The 14,784-nt window shown below is 38.2% G+C and overlaps 2 protein-coding genes across 6 annotated transcripts in view; one reads left to right on the forward strand and one right to left on the reverse strand.

Annotated features, from left to right (window-relative positions):
- Positions 1-223: 223 nt before the first annotated feature.
- On the forward strand, positions 224-5,927 carry znf410 (zinc finger protein 410). 3 transcript variants are annotated; one of them, XR_009203564.1, is made up of 12 exons: positions 224-349; positions 965-1,058; positions 1,303-1,354; positions 1,458-1,590; positions 2,216-2,386; positions 2,818-3,009; positions 3,155-3,314; positions 3,546-3,727; positions 4,273-4,362; positions 5,273-5,392; positions 5,568-5,704; positions 5,793-5,824. XR_009203564.1 is itself a non-coding variant. In XM_058379326.1 (12 exons), exons 3-12 carry the CDS (start codon positions 1,322-1,324, stop codon positions 5,891-5,893), a joined length of 1,299 nt encoding a protein of 432 aa, XP_058235309.1. In that variant the 5' UTR covers positions 224-349; positions 965-1,058; positions 1,303-1,321; the 3' UTR covers positions 5,894-5,927. The 3 variants fall into 3 exon arrangements, 2 of the variants coding, with proteins under 2 accessions (XP_058235309.1, XP_058235310.1); XM_058379326.1 differs by having other exon boundaries at positions 5,588-5,704; positions 5,793-5,927; XM_058379327.1 differs by lacking the exon at positions 5,793-5,824 and having other exon boundaries at positions 5,506-5,621.
- A 557-nt stretch (positions 5,928-6,484) lies between these two features.
- entpd5b (ectonucleoside triphosphate diphosphohydrolase 5b) overlaps positions 6,485-14,784 on the reverse strand; it is a 12,520-nt gene continuing 4,220 nt past the window's right edge. For 2 of the 3 annotated variants that reach the window (XM_058379330.1, XM_058379329.1), the window contains 13 exons: positions 12,778-13,040; positions 12,552-12,631; positions 10,996-11,139; positions 10,793-10,868; positions 10,266-10,301; positions 9,603-9,691; positions 9,091-9,170; positions 8,950-9,011; positions 8,711-8,812; positions 8,481-8,621; positions 8,003-8,059; positions 7,523-7,638; positions 6,485-7,105 (listed from right to left, as the gene is read on the reverse strand). In XM_058379330.1, the coding sequence (XP_058235313.1) occupies positions 7,022-7,105; positions 7,523-7,638; positions 8,003-8,059; positions 8,481-8,621; positions 8,711-8,812; positions 8,950-9,011; positions 9,091-9,170; positions 9,603-9,691; positions 10,266-10,301; positions 10,793-10,868; positions 10,996-11,139; positions 12,552-12,631; positions 12,778-13,000 (1,290 nt within the window). In that variant the 5' untranslated portion in view covers positions 13,001-13,040 and the 3' untranslated portion in view covers positions 6,485-7,021. The remainder of the gene's footprint in view (positions 7,106-7,522; positions 7,639-8,002; positions 8,060-8,480; positions 8,622-8,710; positions 8,813-8,949; positions 9,012-9,090; positions 9,171-9,602; positions 9,692-10,265; positions 10,302-10,792; positions 10,869-10,995; positions 11,140-12,551; positions 12,632-12,777; positions 13,041-14,784) is intronic. The other variant, XM_058379331.1, reaches the window with a different exon arrangement.

A 14,784-nucleotide genomic window follows, 5' to 3' on the forward strand; every position in this document is an offset into this window, starting at 1 on the left:
TAGAAAGCATTGTGGGGGCTTTTTTAAATGATATAAATTGATGGCTTCTTAACCCTGCCAGACAAAAAAAACCCTTACACTAATTTCCTACTAAAGAACTAAGAACTTTCGCATGGCACCTGGGTAAGAAGGGTAACTAAATTTCCTAATTTCTGAATTTCTATGGATGACAATTACGAGTCTACTCAAATGTTACACGATACTCAAGGTTCACCTCAAAGAGCTGATTCAAAGAGTCGACTCCTTCGTGAGTGACACATCACTGTTCACATCGCAACCCGGAAGTAGATTTTGGCACCGCTTATTGTTTGAGATGTTGTTGTCTTCTCTTTTAACATGACGGATGGCGGTAAGGGTTTTTATAAATGCATTTGAACCCCAAATGCAAAACATTGTTTATGAATAAACTGGATTGAAATCTAAAAGACATATATAAATGGTAACAGGAATAATCAACGTGGAAAAAAAACAAAACAATCTAAGCTAGCTAACAGATAGGTAGCTAGTTAGCTCCTTACAGTGTGGAGAATGCCGACTAAAGTTTAGCTAGCTAGCTTTGGGTTTTCCTGAGTTAGCGGTTATGTTTAATGATGTCTGTATAATACAGTTTAGTTCAGGTTAGCTATTTGGTCGTTTTAAGCTAATAGTTCATGAAGTTGGTTTAAATTAATCCGAGTGTCAAAGGCCGGAGGAGAAATGCTACCTGACCCATTTCCTCCATCACTGTTGTTGTTGTTGTTGTTGTTGTTGTTGCTGTTGTTGCTGTTGCTGTTGTTTCCTTTAAAACTTCAGAATCAGGATTTTGCAGTTCACTACATTGCATACAATTTTTTTTTGTATTTCTTCCCAAACACAATATACCACCACACTAAACTGTGTTTATTATTATTATTATTATTATTATTATTATTAACGGCAATTGTTTTAATCAAATCGCTTTGTTTTGACTTTGACTCGATTTTAGTCTATTGGACGACTGACCGAAAACCTCTCATAGATGTGATGCGATGACCATAATCTGCTATTTCTGATCCAGTCATCCGTGTCCACTTTAGCGGGTAAGTTTGTAAAAGTTCAACTGGGGTTAGGGGATGTGGTAGCTTAGTGGTTGGACCACTGATCACTGAATCCCACGTCAACTAAGCTGCCACTACTGGGCCCCTGAGCAAGGCCCTTAACCCTCAGTTGTGTATATAATGAGATGAAAATGTTGGATAAGGACATCTGCTAAATGCCAGAAATGTAAATGAACTAAATGGCTCCATGTCCCATTGGTTATATTTGTTCTTTTCCTCACCACAGAACAAACAAGACTGAATCCATGCTTTCTGATGAGCTTGATTCCAAACCTGAGGTACTAAAACACAACATTTCTTTTCTCAAAGGTTTTTTAAAAAATTTATATGATATTTCAAAGCCACTCTCTTTGTCTTAACTCTGTTTTCATCTTTGTGAAGCTGCTGGTTGAGTTTGTGCAGAACGCCTCCATACCCTTGGGTCAGGGTTTGGAGGAATCAGATCTCAAAACACAGTGTCTACCTCTCCTTCCCTCTTCGGATAATTCCATATGCAGCCAGCTCGACCTTCCAGGTATGTGATGAACATCATTTCTAGTTATATTTGCTGCTTATGTACAACGATTAGGCATAACATTATGACCACAGAGAGGTGAAGTGAATAACACTGATGGTCTCCTCATCATGGCACCTGTTAGTGGGTGGGATATATTAGGCAGCAAGTGAACATTTTGCCCTCAAAGTTGATGTGTTAGAAGCAGGAAAAATGGGCAACGTAAGGATTTGAGTGAGTTTGACAAGGACCAAACTGTGATGGCTAGACGACTGGATCAGAGCATCTCCAAAACTGCAGCTCTTGTGGGGTGTTCCCCGTCTGCAGTGGTCAGTATCTATCAAAAGTATCCTTTAAGTCCTGTAAGTTCAACTTATAGAACATAAAGGATCTGCTGCTAACATCTTGGTGCCAGATACCACAGCACACCGTCAGGGATCTAGTGCAGTCCATGCCTTGATGGGACAGGGGTGTTTTGGCAGCAAAAGGGGGAACAACACAATATTAGACAGGTGGTCATAATGTTATGCCTGATCAGTGTATGTGCCACTTGTTAGTTTTCATTATATATTATTTCTGAATGCCCTAAATTGCTCTTGTGTATCATTCCATAATGAAACCATGTCTCTTGATTGTGTATGTTAAGAGAGTGCTCTTAGTGATGCAGCATCCCCATCGCTGTCAGAGTTTGGACCAGAACAAAGTCCCCTGGTAGTGCAACTCCAGTCTCACTCTCCAACAACGACCCCACCTGCAATTCTGCATGACCTCCAGCAACCAGACAGCACCTCATATGTTCTACTCAACCTCGCCAAAGGTATCATCAAATTTTATCTGGGTTGGATATAACTACAGATTTTGTCTTTAAAGAATTATTCAGGTCACGCTGATATCAGTCACATATGGCTGAGGTTTCTGGGTCCTGTTAAAAACTCTAAGCTCTTGAGGTATTTTCATGAGAAAGCAGGATTTGGGGCTTTCCCTGGGGATTTTTGTAGGTAAACAATCGTGTAGTCTGTGTACCTCTGTGAGCTCTGATGTAGTGTGCACTCAACTATAACACACACCACCAACTAAGTGCAAGCAAATTCTGTGATTTTGGAAGTCGTGAAGTGTGCATTCGATTTTAAAGCTGCTGTAAAATTTAAAAACCCTCTGGGTAGAATGTTATTAGAAATGTTGTATTATAAGAATGAGAGTTATGAGAATGACTTTCTCCCAATCTGTTATCACCTGCTTTGTGTGCAGGGCTGGCAGCCTCGACAGAGCCCTTGGTGTTTGTGCAGGATGATGTGGACGAGGCCGAAGAGGAAATTTCTGCAGGGGATTGTGGAGATGGGAGTGCCCCATGGTACCTGCGGGTGCAAGAACTTGCCCACGACAGCCTGATTGCTGCCACACGGGCCGAACTAGCAAAGGAAGCCCGAGCTAGTAGCAACAGTAATATCTTTTTTCTTCAGACAGTTCATTACAGCCTTTTAATTTTTGTCTTGCATAGAATTATTTTTTGGAGGTAGTGTTCTGCAATGTTGCTTATTCACATACAACAAATCATAATAAACCCCTTTGCACTGTCCTTGTCCAGGTGATCATATTCTTAACTGCCAGTCAGAGGGGCCAAAAAAGGAGTCGCCGCCACGAAACAGTCGTGGATCTACAGAGAAGATTCTCAGGTGCCCTTATGAGAACTGCCAACGGACTTTCACCTATCCTGCTCATCTGAAATACCACCTGAAAACACACAGGTAGGAGAAAGATGGTGTTCCTGGAACTGAAAGCCTTTCCTTGTACCACAGTTGAAGGCAAGTCTGGTGTACAAGGCTTGCTTATTTAGTTTTGCATGAGAAAGATAAGCTTACAACAGATGTTTATGATGCCTGTTATTCTTCCTAAAACAGTGCAGGGCTTTATTACGACTGTTGAGCTTTACCTGATGGCATTGAGTGTATAATATAGTGTGTGTGTGTGTGTGTCAGGAATGACCGAACTTTCCGCTGTGGCGCTGAGGGCTGTGGAAAGAGCTTTTATGTACTGCAGAGACTTCAGGTCCACATGAGGACACACAACGGTGAGAAGCCCTTCATCTGTAATGAGAAAAACTGTGGCAAGAAGTTTACCACCGCTGGTAATCTGAAGAATCACAAACGCACACATACCGGTAAGTGTCTTCATTATAAACATCAAATTCTGAGAACGTACTTTGTCTAACAATAAAATACATGATATCCATGAACCTTTGAGTAAAATAAAGTACAAGAAACACAAAGGAGGGTATTAATGCACCCAGCACTGGAAGCTAATCATGTAAATAACAACTGTTTATTATCAATTAATTACTTGTGTGATTAACAATAATTATACACTGGCCAGGCATAACAATATGACTACCTGTCTAATATTGTCTTGGTCCCCTTTTGCTGCCAGAACAGTCCTGACTCATCATGCACAGTGTACTCTGACACCTTTCTATCAGAACCCGCATTAACTTCTTCAGCAATGTGAGCAACAGTAGCTCGTCTGTTGGATCGGCTCACACGGTCCAGCCTTCTCTCCCCATTGTTTACATTTACATTAACTTAGCCATACTACCAGTATATAGATCTAATGTAAATTGCTGATGTTTGGTGCAGTGTGATCTTCTACTTTTATTCATTAACATGTACATTTTATGTGTTTATCTTTCCCTCTTGCCTTGTGTGTCAGGTGAGAAGCCCTTTCTTTGTGAAGTAGACAACTGTGGGCGATCTTTCGCAGAGTACTCAAGTCTCCGCAAACACATGTTGGTTCACTCTGGTGAGTTTATATTTTATTCCAGAAACACACACAGGCATTTTGTAACTATTTAACACTCTATTTGCTTTGGTGTTTTTGTCCCTTCTAAAATAGTATCTCCTATGCTCTTGATTAATTTTTCTCTAAACATATAATACACATCCATGCATGTACAGTGATACGGCACTGTTTTGTATTGTACAGTGTGATTGGTTATCCTCTAGTTTCCGTGTAACAAATAGAATATATTCAGGTGTGTGCCAAAGTTGCTCATTTTCGAACAGCACATCCCACATTGTTTTATTCCTTTTACACTGACAGCAAATTATTTATTAAAGAACGACATTAGATTTTATTACTTACCTTCAGTTTTGTGTCTTGTCTGTAAGACAGTTTAGTTATCAGTTATTTTATAGCAGTCACAAGCCATTCTCTCCTTCTGAAGTTACTAGGACAATAGGACAGCTCGTAATGTGTGAGAAAGCGTAATGTGGCAAAGAAAGCTGCCTTTCTTGGGATTAAGTTTTGTCAGTGCACAGCAGAGGCCAAGGTTAAACAATTATTTGTTATGTTTTTTTGCATATTTTTCAGATACAGTATCAGCTATTGCACCTTTAAAGTATTACCTTCCAATTTGGGCTTTTCTCTTCCTTCAGAACAAACTCACTGTTCTTTTATTAAGTAGAAAGACGTCACACACTTTTTGAGAAAGAATAAGCTATATACATGTTTGATATATTTGATATCAGTGACACAGAAATGGATATCAAAGTGTTTTATCTTCAGGACAGGCCTTTAAGCATCATAATATTGGATAAGAGAACATAAACCTCCCATGTTAAATCAGATTTGACTACACATGATACCCACATAGCATAATCAGCTAACATGCCAATTCAGTTAATAACACGCATTACTTTTGCATTATCAGGGGAGAAGCCCCATCAGTGCTCCATATGTGGGAAGATGTTCTCTCAGAGCGGCAGCAGAAACGTTCACATGAGGAAGCGACACGGAGAGGATTCACTCGTGTCTGAAAGCAGAGAAACAGGTAACAAGATTTGGCCGAGTAACATGATCTCTATCGAGTCTGCAGTCTTTCACAGCAGTTCCACCAGGCTATTATGGATATCTGCTACACGTTGATAATTTGCTTGAGTGCAGGTGAATCACAGAAGAGGAAAAGAAATGTTAGGCTGGAGATCTTTTCACTTTATCAGATGTAGTTCTGGGTTTTGATTGACAGGCGAGGCACTGACTCATAGCAGCTTGCTAGAGGCTGATGGTGCTGCCACCGACTCCATGGTAACTATGACGACTGTGGAGCCAGTTAATCTTCATCATGTGATGCTGAGGGCACAAGGTACACACTATCTGTCAGAATATGCACTGCCTTTACGTGATCTCATAATATAACTATTTCATATGAGCTTTGTCTTTTTATGCTGCAGGTCCTACAGACCCCATAGTGGTTCTGACTCCACCTCATGACTTGGTCAGCATGACAGCTGGAGCTCACAGTTATGGGGAGGATGTGGTTGCATTGCTCTAGTAGTATTTGTAAATAAAATAATTATTGAGAATTGCATTCTTGTACATGACATTATTTTATGTAATCATCTGCTTTATGGTCAACAAAGAAAAGAGCAAAAGTTGCATTTTGGTCACCTGGTTTAATGATTTCTGGAGAACAGATAAGGTAAACAATCTTTAAAACATTGGCCACAATCAGCTGAACTCAAGTTACTGCAGGTAGTGTTATAGAAGGTGGGTTTTTTCCCTGTTGTTACATAGGGCTTAATAAGTACAGACACAGCAGTTAAAGACATATTACAAAAGTAACAAGCTGAGCATCACTGGAATATCCAAAAATCAGCAACTAGAGAGATCCCAGGGATGCTCATAATTATTTCATTCAGTCATAAGACATCTATAAGAATTACTTGCATAGAATCAGGTATGTTTTGTGTCCTGTGTTCAGAGGGAAAATTCTAGTCATTTTAGTGGCATTTGGTGGTACAAATGTTTTCAGTCCTTTAGCTGTTAAATGTTTGTGTGTCAGAAATTGATTGTGTATAAGCAACAGTGCTGGCAAAAAAAACACAAATGATTTTTTAAAAAAAGTCATAACCTCCACTGTAACTGCATAGTGATGGATATTAATGTTAAATTGCTAGCTTATGGCACTTGGCTATGACACAAGTCAGATTTTTTTTCCTCCCAGTTTAACGTTCAGCTGTCTTCAGTGCAAAATCTTACTGTTCCTGTGCTCAGTAAGCTGCCGAGCTGTTCATACAGAGATTCCCCGGTTTAATATCGTAAAGCAAAATGCAATATTTCTATTAGATGCCTAAATTAAATTCGTAAAAATGCAGCATTTCATTGCAGCCTAGGAGAGATACTAAAATTTTCCCCACTAGCAAGACACTATTACTTAAACCGCTTCCAAAAGAAAACATGGATAATAGTTTTTAAACCAAGGATATCTCTGAATCCCTAAAATACCAAAATATATACACTATCATTTTTTTTTTTAAAGGGGGCAAATGACAACTTGCATAAAATCTTTAATTTTAAGAGACAAGAATTAATTTTCTACAATAGACATGTGACTCTTCATTACTAAAGATGATGAAAAGGATAGAACTGTTGGAAAGAGGAGCTGGTACTTGGCTGCTTCTTAGACGATGCTAAAGTGTTCAAAGTAACCGAGAGTGGCTCCCAAAGCCCAGCTGGCCTCCACATTGTGCAGCTTTTTGGTCAACTATAAACAAAGACAAAAATAAGGCACAAATGATGAGTCTTTGGCATTATACATGTGGAAATGAAATGAACATAGATGATAGTGACAAACTGTCCGAATAACAGTTTGACAGGTTAATCTTATGTGACCAGAGGCATGTTTTTAGATATCTCATAAATGACAGCTATTTTGGATTTTATTAGCAACAACTGAATTTGCAAGCCATTTATCTTTACCATCAAGGAGTCAGAACTGTGTAAATCGTATAAAATAAAATAAAAATTACGAGCATAATTCTATTGAGCATTTTGACCTGAAAGCATTGTATTCAACTTTAATGTTTCTTAAAATTTTTTAAAAATAAACCAGTCCTTTCTGCTGATAGTAAATGAGTAAATGAAGACATCTATCTGATACGTGTTGCTGCCAAAACTTTACCTCCAGCACCGTTTTCTCCTCAAAGCCATAACCAGACCTCAGAAGACAGGTTATGTATGTAAGATCCATACACAGGAAGGGATAGTCAGGATTATACATGGACACTTTGCTGCACACTATAAAACAAACAGAAAGCCATTTATAACCCAAGCAATTGTATTTTTGGAATACTGAGGGAAATATTAAAAACGTCCGTCAGAAATGATTAGCCAGAGGGTTTTGGTACTGCTTGAATACACCTACTCATTCATTTGTTAACAAGACTATTTCTTTTGTCTAAGCTGATCAAGGGTTTTGCTTAGAAATCCTGTTTTCACTCAACTAAATAATATCAAACCATCAATATGAGGATTTGTTTTAGTGTCCTTTATTAGGTTTTTACACTTTTTAGCAATTTAATGTAAAAGTTTATTATTTAACCATTTTGAAATCCCCAACAGCAATAAAATGTGTGTGAATGGAGACGCCCTAGTCTCTCACCCTCCTTAGCTCTTTGCTTGAAGTCCCGGACCCGCACAGCACCACCTCTGTCTTCATCTGTAACAGAAGGCATTTCAACAGAGCTGTTAGGGCCAGATTAAACACTCGATGCACTCAGTAATCATAGACATAAAACTTACATGGTCTATTATGATCAAGTAATACATCCAATAGCAGTGAATTTAAATGCCTTTACCTGGCAGATTCTGTATCTCACTGTTCAGGCAACAACAGAGTAACTGTGGAAGGCTTTCTCATGCTCCCAGTATTGTCTCTCTTACAGCAATATAAACTCTCTTTATGACTGTGCTTCCCTATTCATCTGAACTACCACTGAGCCATTCTGCTCAGTCACCACTTGTTTATTTAAGTGACATGCCACATTCACCTCAATTACAGTTGCCACTTTTACTTGATCCACCAGTGCCCCATTTACCTGAACTGCCCTATAATTGAAAGTGGCTATTTTTTTTCTCACCAACAAGGCCGGCTTCAACAGCATGGTCGAAATAGTAAGAGAAGGCATAGATCCAGCTGTCTTCCATATCATCTGGCTCTTGTATGACACCTTTCACAACCTTTAGCATTTCTCTGTAACAGCTCTTATATCCAGTAGAACCTGGAGAGTGAAGAGTAAGTGTAACATCATGCATTTTATTAAACACTATCAGGGAGTAAAATTGTTTTTTTTTAGAGAATATATTTTACCTCCTGGCTTTCCACTGACTTTATATATTAACCCTCCAAAGCTAATTTTCCCTTTATAATTCTTAGGCAAGCAGGAGCTCTGAAAAACCTTCCCTTCTGGATCTGGAACAATATTACAAGAATGCAAACAGTACCCAATGGTCAGTGCTGAAAGCTTGATATTGTCTTATTTATTGCTATGAAAACAGTAGATAGGCCACAAAAAAAACAAAAAACCCAAAACTACTTCACTGATGCACCTTTTGAGCCCAAAGCACCGATAGCAGCAAGCTGGGCGGCTTTGATTCCATTCCCTGAATAACTACAAATAGGAGTGAGATGCACCTTAAAACAACATTCTTTCATATTTCACATTTCCAAAGAGTTTTTACTGCATTTACCTGTGAGTGTACAATTTATATGTTGTGTCGAACATACTGAATCTTGCAGTGTAATCAGCAGGAAATCTCTCAGATGTTTTCTGTAAATAAAAATGAAAAGATGTAGTGTTTACTTAAAGGGGTACATTTGAACAATATTGCACAAACAAGAGTGCGGTTATACTGAATATAGGCATGGCGATGCCGTAGCTAATCACAGCTGAGCTGATATGTGGTATAACCGCACTAACTGACATTTCAGAAACACATAAAATGGACACAAAATATTCTTCTCTGCTAGTGGAAAGATATTCAGATAATGCCATTAAGACAACTGTAGTCTTATAGAAAGTGGAATTTTATGTGTTGAACACAGATGAGCAGCGTGATACAGTCCGTGAAACGTCCCAGTGCGGTTATAGTTAATGTAAGCACTCTTGGAACGCCATTAGACCAATCAAATTAGTGGACTGAAATTAAGTGTTGTGTAATAACATATCTTGAGCTACATTCTATGCACAAGAGACACCTACACTCACTTTTGGGAGAAAGGTGATTTGCGTTGATCCTCCACCCAAATCCAAAATCCCTACTGACCTTTTTGTGTTGGGGTAAAGTTGACCTAAAAGTAGAGTTGGAAAAAAAAAATATATATAAATAATTGGGGCATAATATTATGGAAGTAAAAACAAGAGAAAGATTTGAATGTTTATCAATAGCATTCATTTTAATAAATTACATTTGTATGTATTTGTTTTGAACCAACGTGAAATTCAAAGTCCATTCATTTTATTTCAGTGTTTGGAAATGAACTTTCATTCGATTATGTGATTCAGTAATTCACTCTCACTCTCATTCATTCTGCTTTATCCTGGTCAGGACCACAGTGGATTAGGAGCCTATGCCGAGAAATGTGGTAGAAATACACCCTATGTGGGATGCCAGTCCATGGGAACCATCAACACACTTTCACAATCACACCTTTAAGGCAATTTAGCATAGCCAAGTCCTCCTACACAATCTTGTGCTCAGATCCCAAGAACTAACTTATCATGTGTATTATTCATAACAGCACAGTCCAGTAAGGGTGTTAATCCTCAATTATTATTAACATAAAACTTAAAGACTTTTTTTTGAAAATTGTAGATGGTTTGATTACAATGAAGAGTATTAACAGTGTTTTGGAAAATAGTTACCAGTCAAAAAGTTTACAGTCACCCAGGCCAAAACCCCTGTGAAGAAAGAGGAAGCAAAGCTCATGTTAATTTGTTAATTTATATAATCAGAAAAGATTACTATTTTTCTGTCCTTTTATGATGAAGAAAACAAGATGTTTACCTGATTTGCTTTGTACATTAAGTCACACTAAATGTCATCTGTATATATATATATATATATATATTCATGTATGAGAAACATGTTTTCAGCTGGCCACAGAAACCACAGTTTAATATGCCAGATCATGCTAATAGTTATTGTCAAACTGCTGGATAATGAAAACTACACCACAATTCAGATAATCCATGCTTCACAGACCGGAGACATTTCCGTGACATCACTGGTGATGTTTAGGATTCATCCATGAGCACAGTCTGTTTTTGCAATTTAATTGGATGGTACCTTTGCCCAAGTTTGTTTTGCTGACAAATCTTTAATCAGTCATCTTCAACACACATTTAAAGGCTAAAGACAGGCTAATCTGTTTGGGCCAAAGTCAACATACCTTCACTTGTTCCATTCATTATGCTTACACTTTCAGCAGGCACGTAGAATGGAGAATCATCAAACACATCTTGAACCTGATGAAGAACACATAGTGCGAGATAAAAGCAAAACAAAACTCAGTCCTGGTTTAATCAAAGTCAAAAGAACAGCTAGAACTACAGTGCTACAACCAATAACTACAATACAGGGCTCCTGCTTTACCTCCTGTAGTAGTGCATGAGCTTTGGCAGGTGGCAGCATCCTTAGACCTGCTGTGGCCTTCAGCATCACTGGGGTTTGTTTCCACTCCACATGAGGCACGCTGCTCTTGGCAACCTCCAGCAATTGCCTCACCGAGTCCCCGGCCTACACGTGTACAGGCACACATGCACACAGACACCTGACTATATATTTGCAACAGTCACATTTATTTTTATAACAAGATTTTCCACTCTTTATGGACTGATTTTCCAGTCTTTCTCAAGGACTCGGATGCATGATGGCCTTTACTCATGAAAGGTCATCTAAGAGTGAGTCACATCTGCCAACATCCTAACAAATATTTACAGACTGGCAAAAACACACTCACACCTACACATTATTAGAAGTGAAGTATACAAACCTACTAATCTGTGAATTATGAGACTGAGGCCTCATGACTCACCAACACTCGCTAATAAAAGTATTACTAGTAGCATAATATAGAAAAGCTTGTAATGTGTTTTTCTGCACGTGTTTTGTTTTTATATTCAAAAAGAATGATGAAAAAACCCTTTTGCTGTACAGAATGATAAAAGTGTGTTCAGTTTGCTGTTAATGAATCTTTTAAAAGTGCTGGATACATAAAAAGAGCTGGAAACCAGAGTAAAATACCTTACTATACCAATTCAAGAGGATTTCTGGTGCCTTCAAAAAGACCAGAGCAAATCAGGCCACCGTATTATTTACTATGTGAAATAAAGAGCATATCAGGTTAAGACTCCTGTCACTGACTTTTAATATGTGTGGTGGTCTTGGAAAAACATTTGGATATCAGTGTAAGTGAATCCTGACAAACTTGGCTTGTTTCTAAAACATATAGTAACATCCACTGCTTTAAGAAAGCCTTAAACACATTTTACCTAAACCTGCCTAGGCTTTCTGCACCACTCATAAAAATGCTGCTCCAAATAGAACTATAGACTAAGAATGAAGCTAGCCATTTTTTTCATGGGCATACTTATTATTTTGTACATTTTATTTATTACCTGATAAATTAGATGCGAAGTGAATCAACATGTAGCTACTACATATTTAAATGCAATTTTCTCATACTTTTTGGGATATCCTGAGTTCAATGCTTAAGTTTAATCATTAGAAGGTGTGAATTATTTTTCCACACAACAGTGAAGCTGTATCATGAACGTGTATATTAATGTGCTTGTAATACATTATTGTTTCTATAGTAACAGCAGGGTGTTATACAGCAGAGGCTCCACATTAACCCAGGACTAATAATAAATAGAGGCTTGTTATTGCAGCTTTAACAGAAGTAAGAAGAGGAATTAACTTGTTTCTTGAACGTTCAACAACGTTAAATCTTGTTATAAACTGTTAAAAATATTTTAAATGTTTTGTTTATTGATAAGTGAAGTATTGTCATTTTTTTTGCATCATTTTTTGTAAAACAGCATAATCTGCCGTAACTTGTGATTGAGGCATGTGCAAAAGAAACACATTTTAGTTCATTAACCTGAAAAATTCACTTTACTAACCTGAATTAAGAAAGCTTTACTTACTTTTTCTGGCATGTCAGCGTAGGCAGATAAACCAGGCTTCACAGACTGGAACATTTCATTATCCAAAACGGGGAGACGGTCTAGTAAACAAACAGAACAAAAAAAAAAGTTATCCTAAAATTTACATGCACAAAAAAAAAAACCCCACATGACAATTACAAAATTAAATTATTCCCTTTCAGTTCAGCTAATATTGAACAGTGAATGGAAAGGGAATTAAACTCACTTGAGCCTTTCTGAATGAAGTTGTAGATATGGATGCGCGTTCCAGTGCTCCCAGCGTCAAACATGATCCCATAGAAACTTTGGCTGCCGTTGGCACGATGAGTAACGGAGGGCAAAATCTTTTCAATGTTTGCCCCAAGACCCAGTCCATTGCCCACATAACCCTGGGGCTCTGAACTTCTCACCAAGAGCCACAAAAGGAGCAAATGCAGCACATGAGCCATGCTCTCGGAAATCCTTCAGCAACCTCTCTTTCTAGGGAAGCTTTTAGAAAGCAAAGAAATAAAAAGAAGTAGTCAAGCACAGAGGGTCTAGTGCTGCTTTATAAAACAAGACGAAGCCACGCCCACAAAAGAGTCAGTGAGTAAGTGCATGGCTGGATTTTTCAGTTGGATAGACAAGTACAAAATACATACAATTATGTAGTCATACACAGAAACAACCCCACATTTCTACTGTAGCAAACTTGTTTTTTCTTTTTACATCACGGTAACGGGTAAGATATTTCACTGACAGGTTTGAAACTAGAAATATATGGAAACTTAAATTAAGGCTGAAGTCTGAAACAGCTTTCTGCTGTCATTTCATTCATAATTTACAGCTGTACAACTTTTACAAATCTGAAACCTCAAACAAGTTTTTTCTATTTTAAATAATAAATTATTTTTATTGTCTACAATATTATCTATTAACCAACAAAATCAGTTATCTGGAAGCTGACAAAAGAATGAGCATTACATATTGCTATAGACTGAAACTCAAGATGTGACGCATGCCATGATACAGACCAACAACAACAAAACAACAAACACGAGGTACATTATTAAATATAGGAATTCTATTACCAGGTAATTAAATCACACGAGACGTGATCGTTTAATGAGCTAGCCAACAAATCAAATTATTTATTAATGGAGTACGGTGTTACTTTGCTATAAATCTATATTAGTTACTAATGTATGATTCAGGCTAAGGATGTGCATTCGTCTACTGAAATGGAAACTGGTGTTTGCAATTCAAAAGAGTTTCAAAGTAGCTAAAGGTGAGCTAGACGAGGATGTCATACGTGTTAGAAGGTAGTACTTTCCAGCTGTTATAAACATCTGGAGGTCATGTGCAATTAGGTGACGAAACTGACTACGGCTCTAGCAACATAACACTAAATGTAATCCCAGAGGTTTTAACAGTTTAGTAGCCACAAATGGGCTCTGCTCTGTTAGGAAATTTTAGGTCATTTCAAGAAAAAAGGTAACTTTTATTATTTCGTAAAAAGCTTAAACATCTCTTTTTAAATGTTGTTCATTTCCTGTCCACCGTGTTACTTAAGATATGCTTCATGATCATGCAGTGGGGGTTTTTTTAATAAGGGGAACAGCTCTTATGTGCAATACACAGACGCACTGAATCATAGTGACTGATTTAACTTCCTTTATCACCTTTAAAACTTGAAAAAAACAAAAACAAAAAAACCAAACCTCCTACTTAAGACAGAATTACACTGATCAGGCATAACATTATGACCACAGACAGGTGAAGTGAATAACACTGATTATCTCCTCATCATGGCACCTGTTAGTTGGTGGGATATATTAGGCAGCAAGTGAACATTTTGTCCGAGTGAACAGGTTAATGTGTTAGAAGCAAGACGTCTGGATCAGAGCATCTACAAAACTGCAGCTCTTGTGGGGTGTTCCCGGTCTGCAGTGGTCAGTATCTATCAAAAGTTGTCGAAGGAAGGAACAGTGGTGAACCGGTGACAGGGTCATGGGCAGCCGAGAGAGAGAGAGAGAACGAGAGAGAGAGAACCAGCGAGAGAGAGAGAACCAGCGAGAGAGAGAGAGAGAGAGAGAGAGAACCAGCGAGAGAGAGAGAGAGAGAACCAGCGAGAGAGAGAGAGAGAGAACCAGCGAGAGAGAGAGAGAGAGAACCAGCGAGAGAGAGAGAGAGAGAGAGAGAGAGAGAGAGAGAGAGAGAGAGAGAGAACCAGCGAGAGAGAGAGAGAGAGAGA

This window comes from Hemibagrus wyckioides, linkage group LG25 (assembly GCF_019097595.1).
Source record: "Hemibagrus wyckioides isolate EC202008001 linkage group LG25, SWU_Hwy_1.0, whole genome shotgun sequence".
NCBI lineage: Eukaryota > Metazoa > Chordata > Actinopteri > Siluriformes > Bagridae > Hemibagrus > Hemibagrus wyckioides.

Coding starts and splice junctions, on each gene's coding strand:
- znf410 (XM_058379326.1), top strand. CDS start 1,322: ATGCTTTCTGATGAGCTTGATTCCAAACCTGAG. Junction 1,355..1,457: donor AGCTTGATTCCAAACCTGAG/GTACTAAAACAC, acceptor ATCTTTGTGAAG/CTGCTGGTTGAGTTTGTGCA. Junction 4,363..5,272: donor ACACATGTTGGTTCACTCTG/GTGAGTTTATAT, acceptor TTGCATTATCAG/GGGAGAAGCCCCATCAGTGC.